The sequence below is a fragment of the Nannospalax galili genome, unplaced genomic scaffold, assembly GCF_000622305.1.
Source record: "Nannospalax galili isolate Female #2095 unplaced genomic scaffold, S.galili_v1.0 scaffold1254, whole genome shotgun sequence".
Classification (NCBI taxonomy): Eukaryota; Metazoa; Chordata; class Mammalia; order Rodentia; family Spalacidae; genus Nannospalax; species Nannospalax galili.
This window is the reverse complement of record NW_008334550.1, coordinates 445,542-462,011: the sequence shown is the minus strand read 5'-3', so window position 1 is coordinate 462,011 and position 16,470 is coordinate 445,542. Positions and strand designations below refer to the sequence as shown.

At 54.6% G+C, this 16,470-nt stretch overlaps 1 protein-coding gene across 2 annotated transcripts in view; it reads left to right on the top strand.

Moving 5' to 3' along the window:
• The window catches only part of Ajap1 (adherens junctions associated protein 1), a 138,839-nt gene that overhangs the window by 46,562 nt on the left and 75,807 nt on the right, over nucleotides 1–16,470 (top strand). For both annotated transcript variants that reach the window (XM_008829373.3, XM_008829372.2), the window contains exon 2: nucleotides 13,863–14,668. In XM_008829373.3, the coding sequence (XP_008827595.1) occupies nucleotides 13,863–14,668 (806 nt within the window). The remainder of the gene's footprint in view (nucleotides 1–13,862; nucleotides 14,669–16,470) is intronic.

Genomic DNA, 16,470 nt, shown 5'->3' with positions numbered 1-16,470 from the left:
GGGGCTCCGTGGCTCCTGAGATGAGCCTGGCTTTCAGACGGCTAGTCTCAGTCCGCCAGTGGTCTTCAGGCCAACGTCCCGTGCAGCACAAGTGGCATCCTGAGGATGAGGCAGGACAGCAGCTGCCCATGCCGGTCATGTGTCTGAGCTCAGGCTGGTAGCTGCCAAGGTGTCCCCCAAGTTCCCAGCCCCTGATAGTGCTATCTCACCCCTGCCTAGGTAGTAGACAGACCTAGGGAGCTCAGCTCGCTGATGCATCCGTCCCTCCACCCTTCTCTTCCTCCATGTGTTCAAGAATTCACTCAGCCACTGCCGGGGGTGCATGTCTCCCGGGGAGCCCTTGTAGGAGGTCAGACGTAAGCTACGAAGCAGACAGGGCAGCTGTGGATGGAAACAGCTCTGGAAAAGTCAGCAGTAGGATGGAGCTGGAGCTGTGACTCAGTTGGTAGGACACTTGCCTGGACTCACAAAGACCTGGGTTCAGTCCTAGCCCTGCTTAAACTGGGTCTGGTGATACACACCTGTAATCCCTGCACTCCAGTGAAGGCAGGAGGTTGGGAGTTCAAGGTCATTTTCAGCTACATAGGGAATTGTAGGTATATGCGACTCTGCCTCAGAAAACAAAAACAGTAACAAAAGAAGACAAGCAGACAAACCAGAGTGGCAAGCACAGTACTCCTGGAAGACCTGTCCTTCTCCCGGTGACCCAGAGAGGAGCGATGCTGGGAGACCTGTCCTTCTCCCGGTGACCCAGAGAGGAGCGATGCTGGGGAAGGGTAGAGTTACCAGAGTTCTTCTTAGAGTATGAGGGAGGAGAGAAGTAGATGGAACCAAGGGATGTTCTCAGAGGAATGGTGGCTTGGTACTCCTGGGGCATGGTGCCAACGTCTGTGCACACTGGTGGTTGTCATGGGTTGGGGGTGGGTGCTGTCGGCAAAGAGACCATGTGAAAACCCTGCAGTGCCCAGGAAAGCTGCTGTGGAAAGGTAGCACACCCCAAATGTCTGGCGGGCAGAGGCTGAGTGGCCTTACGGGAGGATGGGGAAGGAGAGGGTGAGTTGGATAGCTGTTGGCTTAGGGCTGGGATCCCTAGTAAGCAGGGGAACCTGTGGAGTACCCATGTTGGAGCAGGAAAGAATTTGTCCAAGTCACATTGAATTTCTGCTATGAGCTAGAGTGAGGTCTCTCGTTAGGCCTGACTTGGCTGGGCTAGGCCACACCTGTGAGATAGTGGTGTTTGTGAGTAACCTGTACAAATCTGGTAACTGCAGCTTGGTGAAGAATCCAGAGGTGGCTAGAGCGGGGGTCAGGACCATCCAGCACTGGAAGCTTAAGTTTATTGATGCTAGAAACTTAGGTGAATTGGTGCAGGTGGGTGGGGGACTCAGAGTCCATCTACTGTGGGCAGTGGTCAGCCAGAACACAGCTTCCTAGACCCCAGTGTTTCCCTGCTTCAGGGCTCATCCCTGAAACTCGAGCCTTCCAGGAAATGCTGTTGAGTTCCCCGACATCCAGCAAGAGTCCTGAACACCTACATCCCAGGAACAGAAGAGGCGTCACTAGGAACCTGGCAGTTCTGGTCCCAGGGGAGCTTCTCCTGAGCCGCGTGGTTGGCCCGGCTCCACTGTGCTCCTTGGGAAAAGAATTGCCCAACCACAATGTCTTGTCTGCAGGCCAGCTGACTGCCCATCACAGCAGCTCTATGCCACAGGTAATTCCTGCTGGGCTGTGGACACTGCACTCGGGGACATCAGCAGTGTGCATGTGTGGAAACTTGCACGTTTGCTTGCATTTCCCGTGCATAGGTGAATGTCTGGGTGTGTGTGTGTGTGTGTGTGTGTGTGTGTGTGATGTGAGCATGGATGTGCATGTGTGCCTATGTCCTGTATGGTCCCTTTGTGTGTATCTGTGCCTATCACTGTAGGGCTGCATGCTCTGTGTGTGTGCACGGGTGGTTATGTAGTAGTCATGTGAGCTGATGAGAGTCCAGCACAAGGGTGCATGAGCCCTGCGACCCTAGAACTGGGGGACAGAAATCTCACGGAAGCCATGATGGCTTCACATAGGAAGGTTTTTCTGATACAACTGTGGTTGCTCTCTGTTCTTTAGAGGAAGCGAGGCCCCATCAGCATTAGAGTTCAGAGAGCAGCTGAGAAGCCAGTGTGGGACTGGAATGTCTGCTCTGGACAAATCCCCCAAGTCCTCCCATCGCAGGGTGTCCGCCTGGCCTCTCGTGCTTCTAAACCACCTTTCCAGACTGCACTGCGTCCCCTGCCTCTGAACCATGTTCCCTGCCATGTCTCTGTTGTCTTGGCATCGCATCTCTTGTCTCTGCACTGTCTCTGCCCCGTCTCTGCACCATCTCCCCGTCTCTGCACTGTGTCGCTATGTGAAGCTCTTTATGTAGTGATCTCAGAGAAGCCTTCTGCTCATCCTCCTCTAAGGGGTATCACAGAGTGCTACGATGGAGGTCAGAACAGCAGCATAGGTAGATGTGGCCTAGAGACCAGAGGCCAATTGAGGGGGTGTCTGACTGTGGCTGCCCCCTGCCCCTGGTCATCCCTCCCCACACTACACTGGCTGCCTGCCCTTCCAGTACTGGGCACGCAGCTACTTGGGACCATAGCCTGCTGTGGCTAGACTCCAGCACTTCCTGCCCATACCCTGCATGTGTAGCCTGGTTCTCTGCAGGTCTTCTGGTGTCTAGCCATGATTGTATGTACAGGTACCAGGAGAGGCCCAGGATTGCCCCCTGCCTTTTGGCTTGGGAACTCATTGTGGTGTAGTTATCGGCTCAAAGCCACCTGACCCCAAGCGTGATCCAGGACCAAGTTCCCTCAGGGCACCTGGCAGCCCCTCTCTATCCACCCATCCATGCCCTCCGTTCCTGTCCCTGCAGGCCCTGGAATCTCAAGGGCTAAGGGCTAAGAGAGCTCTCCGCCCTCTTTCTGGCTAGTTTGTGCCTGGCCATCATGCCTGGTTTTGCAAATGCCAACCTAACATCTGCAACCAAACTGAAATAGAAAATGCCTGTGACTGCAATGGGTTCTGTGGCGGTCTGTGACAACCAACGTTCATTAATGACGTGTCACAGTGCTGTCCCCAGGAGCAGCAGCTTTAGATGCGGACAGCTGTTTGGGAGGAATGCATATCTCCCAGCCTAACAGGGACCACAGCGCTGCTGCCCGGGACCTCCATCTCCAAGAAGCCTGGATCCCTCTCAGGACAGGATTGGTTACTTCAAGTGCCACCTCCTTATAGTTGTATTTTAAGAGATATCCCTGTCGAGAGGCCCAGCTACTATATTTGTGCATGTGTGTCCCCCGCCCCAAGATGAGAGTAACAGCCTTTTCTCTCCTCGGTTGCTGAGAGAACGGCACGAGACGATGCGGCGAGGAGACTCGGATCTCCGCGCCTGGCACTCGGCAACTGCTCAGTCCGTGTGTGGGTTATTTTAAGATCCCTCTGTCTTTTCTCTCTACGCGCAGCCCTGTGCTGTTTGGCTTGCTGTAGTTAGCTACTCACAGTGCTGTGACTCTTATGTTTGGCATGATGGCCTAGAACTTTCCCTGATTTTCTCCCAGGCCAGACAGCCCCAGCTGAGGGACCCCCAACTCCAGAAGGGGGCACTGTCATCTGCTTCCCAGACCTGCCTGTGTATCACCGGCTGGCATGATGGCCTAGAACTTTCCCTGATTTTCTCCCAGGCCAGACAGCCCTAGCTGAGGGACCCCCAACTCCAGAAGGGGGCCCTGTCATCTGCTTCCCAGACCTGCCTGTGTATCACCGGTCAGTAAGCCAGTGCTGTTGGAGGGTCCGCATTTGCTAGACCCTGCTGTGGTCCTGTCTCTCGATGCTGCCCCATGCTGTGTTGAGAACAGATTTAAGGTGAGATTAAAGCAGAGTCCTCTTGAGCTCCTCACCCTGGAGGAAGCTGGAGCTTTCTGACATACCAGTGAGGGTCATTCCCCTGAAGGTAGCCAACGGGGCTATCTAAGGCCTGCACCTCCTCTCCGGTGGGCCCCTCTTCCCAAGCCCAGAAGATTCTCAGTTGTAGGGTCTCTGAGGAAGCCCTCACAGCTTCGTGAGTGAGGACCTGGATGGCAGGCCCTGGTCCAATTGCTGTGTGTCTGGCTCTACCCCTCTATCCAGTCCTAGGAAAAAGATGGAGAAGGGGCAGGGCAAGGCTTAATCTTGAGAAAAGCCAGCTCATTCTGGGGGACCTGTCATGGACCTTTGTCCCCTTCTGCAGAAGGCTCATGGCATATGGCAAAGTAACTGTGGATGAGCAGGTTACTACCCAGAAAGAACGTGGAGTGACAGGAAACGTAAGGACAGATGCTGAGCCCAGGAGCCCCATGGGGCTGTGGGTACTTCACAAAGCAGCTGGTCCTCGGTCCCACTAGGGGACGGCTGCAAGGGGGACGTTTTGCTGGGTCACAGCAGCCCGGGCTCAGCTGTAGACACAGCAGACTCCCCACTGCCAGGACTGAGAACGCCGCCACCCACTGTCCTGCCCACCCACAGCTTGTCACCACTTCACTCCTCCAAATGCTTGCGGGCACGTTGCCCAGGCAACCAGAACGCCAGCGTGTTGCTACCCTCTGGTTTCCTTCAAGCACCTGTGGAGGCTGCTGGGCCCCAACCTCTGAGCCCCAAAGTTGCTGCATACTCACCGCTGTCTCAGACTTCCCGGGAAGTGGTAGGACCCAGGGTTTGTGTCCCAGTTGCTTTCCGTTGCGGTGACAAAGCACTGGCCAAAATCAACTTGGGGAGGAAAGGGTTTATTTCTTCTTACTCTTCCAAGGCACAGTCTATCTTTGGAGGAAGTCGGGCCAGGAACCTGGAGGCAGGAGCTGAAGCAGAGACTGTGGAGGATGCTGGGTACTGGCTTGCCTCCCTGGCTTGCTCAGCTACCTTTCTTAAACAGCCCAGGCCCACCTGCCCAGGGAGGGCACTGCCCACAGTGGGCTGGGCCCTCCTGCTTCAATTAGCAATTAAGAATACGCCTCACAGACACGGCCACAGGCCAACACAATAGAGGAAATCCCTCAGCTGAGGGTCCCTCTTCCTAGGTGACTCCAGGTGACAAATCTAACCAGCACATGGGAATCAGCAGCCTTGTTTCAGGGAACAGGCAAAGGGAGGCAGAGGGAGTGTCACCCATGTTAGAGATTCCTCTTCACCTGCTTAGTCCTTTTCCGCAGAGTTGGGGGCGGCTTGGCTCCAATATGGTCAGTGAGCCATAGGAGTCCGGAACTCCCGCAAAGACGCAGGTCAACAGTACTCACTGTGACACCCCCTAGTGACCCTTGTAAAGAGCTTCTTGAGTTCACCATGTTTTATATAGGGGTAGGGAAACTGAGGCACAGGGTAGTTGCATAGTTTGTCCGTGTTCAGACAGGTAGCAGGCTGTGGTGCCAGGACATAAGCCTACCAGGCTCTGTGGCTTCAGGGGCCCCTCACTCTGAGCTGTGTTCCCTTAGAGGAACTTGGTGAGATGACTCCTACCATCCATTATATGGGCTTAACCCCCCCCACCCATTATGGGGGCTGACATCCACCATCTACTGCAGAGTGCTGAACCCCATGCTGAAGAGGGAGAGTAGGCAGAGGGCCCAGAAGGAGCTTCATGAAATGCTTTGTCCTGGGTTCTAGAGATGTCTGTCTAGTGCCAGGGAGCCAGCCTGGTCTCGTTTCTGTAGGCATCCACTGTCCCACGGGCACCTGATGTGCAGGCCCTGAAGATGAGAACCTTAGAGCAACTTGCGGCTCCCTTCCTGGGGGATGTTTTTAATCATACTTCGTCGGGAGACAGAACGAGAAGGGTTGTGTATTACAGTGACTTCTAGATGGGGGTGCCATCTCAGTGAATCAGGCGTAACACATTCTCCCTAGAGAGACAGAACCAGCTGTAGCTTCCCAGAAGAAAGGGGTCTTCCCCTTCCTGAGCCAGGTGCGGTGAGGTCCCCTCTGTGGGGAGAGTGTCTGTACCTGAGACCCAGTGGAACCTCTGTGTTGGTGACGTGCACACCAAGGGGATAAAATGGGGCCATTTCCGCACCAGGCACAGAGTTCCCTCCCAACAGCATGTGGTTTTCTTCTGGTGGAGAGCTTGTTTTATCAAGAGGAACAAAGGATGGAGAGGAAAAAGCCAGATCCTGCCAGCTTCCTGCCCCTGGCACACATCACCCAGGTGATCAACCTAGAGAGAAGAGACTGGCTCCTGGGCCCGGACAGTTTCAGCCCCTAGCTTTCTGTGGTAGAGCATCACGGTAGAAGTAGGCTCCAATTGTCAAGTTCCCATCACCTCCCAGATGCCTCAAGCTGAGGACAACCCTGTAACTCATGAACGTTCAGGGAGCACTTAAGATAAAACCTGCAAGTCCTGTATCACCTGGGGTTTCACACTTTCCTGAGGTCAGCACGGAGCCTGACTGCAGCTGTCTCCTCAGTCATAGATGGCTTGCCTGGCCACTGCGCCATCGGACCCCAGGGCTACATACTTTGCTCAGTTTATTCTGGGAAGAGCAGAATCCACTGGGATTTCAAGGGGAAGGTGGGTGGCAATGAGCCGCGGCCAGATCTCCAGGGTGCTCCCTCCTAGGCCTCCTCCTGCTCTCTAGGAGAAGCTTGGCACTCTCTGCATACAAAGGGTGGGCGTTCGGGCCCTTCCCGAGGCTTCTCCCTGTGAAGCTGGGAGCACATGGAACATCAAAGCAAAGGCCCTCACCCACTTTGGGGGCAGCTAGTGCTTGAGGCTGGCAGACATAGGGCTCTTGACAAGTTAAAGATAAAAGTGGATGCCCCTGGAAAGGGTACCTTGTGGCAGAGACCCATTTCCCAAGATGAAGGGGGGGCAATTTCCAGTGGTGACACCTGTCAGTCACCTCATATCTTCAGCAGGGAATCCTAGGACAGCAGAATCCTTGAGCTGATATTAGTGGTGGTATTGGAGTCTGAGCCTGGATTTGGGCAGCCCTAGCAAGCTAGGCTTGGCCACTGAAGACAGGAATTGTATTCCATATGGTGATCGTGGGAAGAGGAACAGATATAAAGAGGGCCAGTGATCCCCCAGGTCTGTCTTCAGCTTTGGAGTACTGATGTCAGGGTTAGGCTGTTTAAGAGGACAAGACTCAGGAACATCAGCCCTGCCCAAGGTGTCTCCGTCATCACTGTTTCCATCCCAGTCCACTGCAAGGTGGTCTGACAAGCCAGAACTCTGTGAGATCTCCTCCCGGGAGGCAAGTTCCTCCTCACACTGGGCCCGAGCTCCAGCCTTGCCTTATCCCAGCATACAGCTCCTAGGGAAACCCCAGTTCCTTGGGGTCCATTTCTTTAAGCCAAAGGAACCAGCCCAAGTGACTCTTTAAAATATCTTCAGTTCAGCCTGGTGTGGCACACGCCTTTAATCCCAGCACTCGGGAGGTAGAGGCAGGCGGATCTTTGTGAGTTTGAGGCCAGCCTGGTCTACATAGTGAGTTCCAGGATAGCTGTGGCTACAGGGAGACCCTGTATCAAAAAGAAAAAAAAAAAAATCTTCAGTTCATGGGCTGGAGAGATGGCTCAGTGGTTAAGAGCACAGGCTGCTCTTGCAGAGAACCTGGGTTCAATTTCCAGCACCCACGTGGAGGCTAACAACCATCTGTAACTCCAGTTCCAGGGGATCTGATGCTCTCTTCAGACCTCAGTAGGCATTGCATGACACCTATCTACATGCAGGCAATACACCCATACACATACAATTAATAATAATAATAATAATAATTAATAAAATCTTCAGTCCTGCCAGGGCATTCTAAGAAATGAGAGGAGCACTTTACCTTGGTGGCCTTCCGCTCCAAACCCACAACCCCAGCTCCCACAAAACCATCAGAGTCTAACTGAGGAATGTCCAAAGCCCGTCTGACCAGTGCTCCACAGATCAAAATCATCCACATCCAGGGAAAGCTGAGGAGTCATGACAGCCAAGGGAGGAAGCTTGAGAGGTTAGAGGGCTGCATGGGGCGGGAGGCGGTGCCCAAGCTGGGTCCAAAGCAGAACTAGCTAGACGGGAACTGAGTGCAGAGACGGAGCCAGTGATACCGGTGCTGCTTCCTTGGTTGTGACAAGGTGTCACGTCAGGGGAAACTGGGAGGAGAGTCCTCAGAACGCACTGTTCTCTTGCAACGTCTGTGTAGATCTGGAAGCACTGTGTGTGACGAATGTTCTTAGTAAGTTCACAGAGATGGGGTGCAACCAGGAAGGGGCTGGGACTGGGGCCGTAGCCCGTACACAGACCCAGTAGGGTTGCCCCAAGTGTGTGCCAAGTGGAGAGATGTCCTCAAGCATGAACACTCTGTGAGAGGGTGTGGCTCACACAAAGCTGACCAGATCATTGTGTCCTCCCACAACTGTGTGTCTGTCTTTTCTGCCTGTCTCCTTGGGGTAACCTCTAGCCTTGCCTGGAGTTGTGATTGTGGAAGATTGGGTCTTGTTTGAAGGGAAGACCTTAGACCCCACATCCTTCAGCCACCTCATGTTGGCAGTGGCAAAATGGGGACTTGTGGAACAGAAACAAGAAACTTGGGTTCAGGCTAACCTCCCCAGCAAACAGTATCATCCTAATGGGGTCCAGAGCGTATCAAGGCAGACGCATACCTCCAGAGTGGGGTCTGCAGCAGAACGGGGTGGGCCAGATTGGGCAGCTCAGATGCCCTTTCCCACCTGAAGATTCTGAGAGGCCCTGGCCACACAATGCCAGGGCTCTATGCATCTGGCTCCCCTCGCCCACATGCCCCAGCAAGGAGGGGAAGGTGTGACTGGTGGGTGAAGGGCGTCTTTGTCTCCCTTAATTGACAGTGATTTTCTTCTGTGAAGAAACCACACAGAAGGGAAGGAATTGAATCTCAATCCACTGAATCTTATTAAACCATTCTTGGGGAAAAGCGATTTCAATAAAAATTTAAAAGGAAGCAAATCGAGGAGCTGTAAACTAGAAAATAAAGGCAGATGGAATGATGGGTCCCATTTGGAGGCAAATGGGTGCACGGGGCTCGGGGCTCTGCTTTTCCTTTGCAAAGTGTCCTTGGAGACAGATGAGGGATACTGTCCTGGGACTTGTCCTCAAATTGGGTGGATATGGATCACTGTGCTCCAACGAGGAGGGACCCTCACTTCAGAGCCCCACTGAGTGCCCTGTAGACAGTCTCTGTCTCCACAGCAACCGTGCACGTTGCCTGTGGCTCAGAGGGTTGGCTCAGGCCCTCCTGTCTGCAGGGTCCAGGACTAGAAAACCATGAAGAACACCCCCATGTCAGCCCCCAGGGCTCTTGCACACATTTCCTCCTCTGTCCTGTTCTCCTTTATTGTTATTGAGATGTAATCTACATGCCATTAAAGTCACCGCTTTGGAGGGCATTGCTCCGTGTTCCTGTGTATTCATAGGGTATACAGCTACCACTGCCTGTGGTCAATTACAGAATATTTCATCACCCCCAAGAGAACCCCCACCCAGGGAGGCAAGCACTCCCATCCGGTCCCTCCTCTCAGCCCCTGGCAGCCACTGGTCTCCCCGATATGTTATGGATGACCATACTCTGAGCCCCCATGTATTTATGGCCTTGCATCTGGCTCCTCCCCTTGGGTGGTATTTCCAAGGCTCCTGACCTGGCAGCATGGATGATCCTTCCTGCTTTTTGATGGCTGAATGCTGTTTTATAGCTGAGATGTGTCCCATGTGTCTGTCTGTCTTCTGGGGGATACTTGGGGTGTTGCATTCTGGGCTACTGTTGGGTGCTGCTGTGGACAGGTGTGTATCTCTTAAGACTAGACTTGCCGGGTCAGTGGAAACTCATCTTTCTAAGGAATCGGTCATCCAGTTGTTTTCCACAGAGCCAGGTGGGTTCACATTCCCCAGTCCCACTGTGTGTTGTGTGTGTGTGTGTGTGTCCCAGTGTCCTGGTATCCTCATCAGCACTTGGCATGGCTCATCTTCAGTGCTCTAGTATGCCTTGAGGGTTTGAAGTGGACGGCATGTTCTTAAGGCACCTGTGAACAGGTGGAGCTGGTGCTGCCTCTACCTGGCCTCCTGGGTAAACATGCGGCTTGCTGGCCCTGAGGTTAATGGTGGGTGGGTGGCCATGCTGTAAGGCTTCCCTCTGTCATCATGGTGAACACGGCTGACAGTGGTGTTGGTACCTTCCTGGGGTGAGAACTTCCCCAAACAGCTTCACTTTGTAGGAGAGCGGCCCTAGGGACCCGCTAGCTCTATATACTAAGCAGGTCAGAAAGGGCAACGTGGGGTTCTGCGGGACGTGTGAGGAGAGAGCACCCTTGGAGATCAGATTTAATGCCCCTGCCAAGATTTGGCCTCATTCCAGGATGTCCCTGGGTGTCACAGGACAACAAAGTTCTGGCTAGCAAGCACATGGGGGCCAACAGGAACAGAACAGTCCAGGGTCTTTGGTGGCTGTGAGGAGCCCAAGTGTGTCCCTGGCAGACTAGAATCAGCTCTGTCTCTGTGGAACAGGCCTCCTGCAGAGCCCAGCATCTCTTCTGTCCAGTGGGCTGAGTGAGCCCTTGTCCACAGCCACCATCCTCCCACCCTGCCCTCTGTTTCTCCTCTGAGCAAAAGTATACCTTTAAAAGGAGGACGCTGGGCTGAGGAGGAGCAGCGTACCCACCTTCCCAGCCCCGTTCCCATGGTTGGGTTTTCTGCATAACAGCTGGATGTCTTGGAAATAAGGAGGTTTCTATGGTAACCAATTACAACCCATGATTGGTGAAAAATCACAGAAATATCCTGTGTGTGAAGTTATGATGGGGAGACAGGCCCAGGCTTAGGTGCCGTGGTTTTAATTTCCTGGGCAATATTTCCCCAAGTATGGATGGCAGGCAGACCTGCCTCCTGATGCTTTCTGTCAGCTAGCCTGATGGGGCCAAGAGAGGTCTAGAGGGACCTCATAGGACCTGCTGGCATCTGGTGGGATCTGTTGGGTTCTGACAGAGTTTGAAGGAGGCTGGGGAGATCAGGCGATCTGGATGGATCTAGTGGGACCTAGTATGGCCTGCTGGGGTTTGTTAGGGTCTAGAGGGGCCTGCTGGAGCCTGGTAAGGCCAAGAAAGATCTTGAAAGTACTTTCATGGCCTTACAGAGCCTGCTTGAGATCTGACAGAGACTGCTGGGGGTCTAGCTGGGTCTGAAGGGGTCTGGAGTCTGGAGGCAGGTGCCCATAGGGTGTGGTGGACATACAAGAGGTTTAGCAGGACCAAGTGGTATTAGTGGGATGTGGAAGGGCCTGGTGGGGCCTTTGGAGATCCCGTGGGGCCTGGTGGGGTCTGGGAGAGTCTTATAGGGCTGAGTGGGGTCCAGAGGGCACTGGTAAGGTTTGGTGGGATCTGATGAGGCCTAGAGGGTCCTAGAGGGTCCTAGAGGGTCCCAGTAGAGCCTGGTGGGGTCTAGTGGGGGCTGGAGGGGCCCAAGGGCCTTGGGAGGCCTGGAGGAAGCTGGTAGTATCCAGTGGGTCCTGGAGGGCCTTGGCTAGGCCTAAAGAGAATTGTTACATCCCAGGACCTGGTGGGGACTTGTGGGGTCCAGGGAAGCTGGTAAGACCTGATGGGGCCTAGTAGACCTGCTGGGGCTTAGGGAAGCCTCATGCCTATTCAGCATCTCATTCCCTAGGGACCAGACTCCTATCCACACAGGCAGGCAGGGAGAGGACTTTCAGGGTTCTCTTCACAGGGTCATCTACCTTCATGGTATGCAGGGAAGGCCGACACTGACCTAGATTTCTCCAGGCAGCCTGATGACCCCATCCCCATACCGAGCTTGGCTGCTGGTGCAGAGAAACCACACAAAGGCAGAACCCGCGCGAGCCATTCCTCGGTCCTGCAGCAATGCAGTTTCATTCTGCTTAAAACGCGGCCCTGGTTATTTGGTAAACCAGTCCTTTGTGCTAATTAGTGTTGGTGAACATGACTTTCTTTCTCGGGGGCTAGCCCCTTTGCAAGCATCAGTGGGTGTCAGCCTCAAGGATGTGGGGCTCAGTGGGGCCTGAGGAAGGATGTGCACACACTTGGACAGAATTACGTACTCATGCACTCAAGGGCACAGAAGGACATGCTTATAAGCACGCACTGACACAGACCCACATTTATGTACATGACTCAACGAGGTATACAGATACACTACACACAGTGGACACACTGGACATACACTGGGCACGGGGACACACACACACACCAACACTCACACATGAATTGATACCTTCTTGCCTGTTGATTCTCACACCCAAGGAAGAACTCAGACACATCCCCACACCCACACATGCTGACACAGCAGTCTCACACTCCTGGCATGTGCATTCACAAATTGACTCACTCAGACTCACAAGCACAGGCAGTCCCATTTACCACACTCATGCACACATACACACACACACACACACACACACACGACTGGATTCCGCCCCCAGCCTGCACACACATCCATGTGAATCTCAAAGGCACACACAGTGGCACACCCATCCCCATTCCATTCTTTTTAAAGACACGTGACACCTTATTAAGAAAAACAACCCCACGTGTGTCTCTAGGCCTGGTGGGTGCAGCTGTGGAGGCTGATCATGCAGTGCCCCCTACACCGACCGCCCCCAGCATACAATTGTAGAAGTTTTGAATTTCTTCTAACTTTCAGAGTCATGGTTGGCAGTGAGAGCTGACTTTGAGTGGCACCTATAATCAATTCTCAATTATCCTTGCTCAGGGAAGAGGGAGCGTGGGTTGCATCCTCCACCCCCGGCGGTGTAGGACTCCGCCCTGTTCTGGATTTTCACGTGATACTCCAGCGTCCACGAGCCTAGAGGTGACTCCTGCCCAGTGGCGGAGCTGCCCATGGACTCTGTGTTGGGGTTGGAGGGACTCACCCAGCAGGCAGGGACTATGTGGGTATTTCCCACTTGCCCCAGCAGGCTGAGCAGCAGCATCGGCTTCCCTCCTGCCTGGCTGTGCCGGGTCTGGCGTTTCTCCAGCCCACCCCAGCTGAGGAGGATGAGAGGTTTACCAAAGGGCATCTGCACTGAAGATGAGCAGGGAGTGGAAATGTCAACAGGGCAAGCACCCGGTGCTGACAAGCTTCCAGCCCCTCCCGAGCGGCTCTCAGTTCCCAGTGGGGCATCCAGAGGAAGCCAGACCCGAGGAACTTTGCTCATCAAGGTGGAGCACAAGCAGCTGGGTCTAAATGTGAACACTCAACTGGGAAACCAGGAGGGGCAGGATTCTTGGGAACGACGGGCAGGCCCTGGGCTCTAAGGGAAGGCCCGCCCTCTCAGCCTCATGTTGCCTTGCAGAGCCAGAGGAGGCCTCTGCCCTTCACAGGCCTCAGGAGCCTCAGCTGGCCACCTGGACTGGGGTCTCTTGTGATGCAGGGCAAGCCTGGGCTCTGGAATAGCACCTGGGGCTGTCGTTTACTTCGTATCACCTTGTGTGCTGTTGGGGCCTCAGCATCGTTGTGGGCAGGTCTGGAAATGCATCTTGCCATGTTGGACACGGGTGGGGGGGGGCTTCGAGGCTTGGTCCCTGCCCTGAAAGAGGCCCTTGGGTTAATATCCAGTAGGTATGTGAGGGGCTGGAAGCAGCCCTCCAACAGGCAATGGGCTCTGTCCTTCTGGAAGGGAGTGGGGGGAGGACATGCTGCATCTGAGCAAGCCCTGAAGGGTTCTGGGGGCCCTTTCATGTTCAAGGGAGCTCATTTTACAATGAGAAGGTGTCTCTGTCTGGCCCAGAAGGGTTACCATGTGTCCCTGTCCAGCGGGGCAGAGACTATCACAGACAGAGCCCTGGTGCCGCCGATGCCCGCTGACCCCTCGGTTCTCTTTCTGCAGCTCCATGTCCTTCTGCTGGCCCGGCCGCTCCTTTGGAAGCCACGCCTGGATACTGATAGCCATGCTGCAGCTTGTGGTCGATTTCCCATCCTGTGACTCGCTGGGCCCTGGACCTGAGTTCCGGCTCCTGCCACGTCCGCCACAGAGGCCCCAGCGACTGTGGAGTCTGCGAAGTGGGCCCCCGACAAGGCTACCGACGGCAGCCTGGAGTCCCCGCGCTGCTCGGGCCGACCGCGCCCACGGGCCTATGCAGACGCAAACACCTCGTGCCCGGAGGGCCCACAGGCCCCGAGACCAGGTGGCCACCCTGGGGCCCAAAGGGGGACTTGCCAAGACCCCAGCTACTGCCAGATCCAGCCCTTCCCTGGCCTCAGCACCAGCGTCATCCTCTGTGGTGGTCACTGGGGCTGCAGAGCATCAGAGCCTCCTGAGACGGGGCAGGAGGCACACGCAGGACGCGGGGTTCAACGACTTCGACTTCCGTGGCGGCAGGCCCACGACAGAGACAGAGTTCATCGCCTGGGGGCCTACAGGGGATGAAGACGCCCTGGAGTCCAACACTTTCCCTGGTGTATTCGGCCCCACCACAGTCTCCACTTTGCAAACACGGAAGACAACTGTGGTCACCACCACTACTACCACGGCCAGCACGGCCACAGCCATGACACTGCAGACTAAAGGGGTCACCGAGGCCCTGGATCCCTGGAAAAGGACCCCCATTGGGGTTAGTACAACAGAGCCTTCCACCAGTCCTAGCAACAATGAGAAAGACATCCAGCCCCCACGGATTCTGGGGGAGACCTCAGGTAGGACAACTCTCTATGGTTCCACTCTGGTTGGGGGAGGGGTGGGCTGCGGTGTGTCCCGGAATGGGGGACCCTGAGACGCTTTGAGGAGTGGAGTCTAAACAAGGACAAAGGGACAAGGATCGGGTGTGGACACCACAGGAGAGATGGGCACCGTGTGTTTTGAGCCTATGGTGCTGGGCATACCAGTCAGAAGCGGCAGATGTGAGATGGAAACACTGTCCTTTCAGTGTTCTCTGGCATGCTTATAGCTAGGCTCTGGTCAGAATCCACTGACCGTACCCCACAGAGACACATCTGGATTCTATCTCCTGGGTCTAACTCTACACATCACTTGATGGTACTAAAGCGCCATGAGATCTTCCGAACTCTGAGACTGTCAGTTCTTTGGGGCAGAGAGACATCCAGGTGGAATTGGTCCGAGGTCTTTAAGCCACAGGGAAGGCTGAAGGCCAGGAAAGAGGGCACTGTGCTGTTGACCGAAGCCCTGGAAATGGGGGCTCAGCCCTTCCCTCAGAGGAGGCTGGAGGAGGGCATTGAGGCAGGGGCAGGATGCAGGGCTTTGGTTTTTGGGGACCATTGCTTCGTTCTTGAGGCATGTGGACAGACAGTCGCAGCTCGTGGTGGCTTGAGGTATCTCCTTCTGTGTGGTCCTGCCTCTAAAGGGTTTAACAGGAGTAACCCTAGCGATGACCAGAACTGAGCTTTTGTGCTAACAGTCATGGGGAGAGAGAGCCGGCAGTCAGGTCCCTTTCCACACCCTCAGCTTCTGCCTCTGCTGACCAGCGTGGCCCATGGTGACCCTGGACAGCACCTCCCACAAACAGCAGTGCTTGCTGGCACTGTCCAGTGGGGAATCGATCCCAGGACATCAGCGAGAGCGGCTGGTGGTGCAGAGCAGCCTCTGCGAGGCTCACTGGTGTGTGCCCTCAAGGGTGTAGGCTCTGTGGGGCCCAGGGAACCCTCAGAAGTGATTCCTGAGAGTCACTTTGCGGCAGCTGGTGCAGAACCCCTGAACCTGGTATCCAAAGGAGGATTTTTCCCTGGCCGCGGCTCCTCTAACCTTGGGTAGGTGGACATCAGCCGAGAGCTGGACAGGTATTCACAGGGTGGGAAGCCTTTGTTCTTCCGCCTCCACCCTCTTTCCTTCTCTGAACAAGAGAGCCTGCTGGTTTTATCCTGAGCACCTTGGTCCCAGAGGGCAGCTGATCTGTGAAAACAAAGCTGAGACTACCACACGGAGACCAAGGCCTGACTGAGGCTGAGCCTGGGAACTTCCTGACGAGGGGTCTAGGCCCACATACGTGTCCTTCCTACAGCCTCCTTAGGAGATCCATGGCAGTGAGGGGTCATGGTAGCACATCTCAGGTTCCTGCAGAGTTATAGAGCATTCGTTTTTACCACCGACTTACTAGTCACGATCATGATGGAACTTGGCTTCTCCTCTCACCTCCCCTGAATACGTCACTTACTGTGTAGACATGGATGAGGAACAAGTTCCCATTTGTCCCGAATTACATGTGCTATTACGGACGCTAAACGCCTGGGACAGCACTGTAAGGCTTGGCTAATTAACTCACGGTACATTGGTGGTTGCTAATCCAACCCAACAGATGCTTATCTCCGAAAAGATTTATGGCTCTTCATAATATAATCTGCTACTAGATTAATTTGTCCAGCAAAACAGATTTAGAAGAAGGAAAATATGTGTGTTTGCTTTGAATGCAGAAAAATGTAGCTTCTGGCAAAGATGCCAGGCTGTAGGGAAAGGGGAAGCTGTGGTTGGGGGCCGGACAGCGACG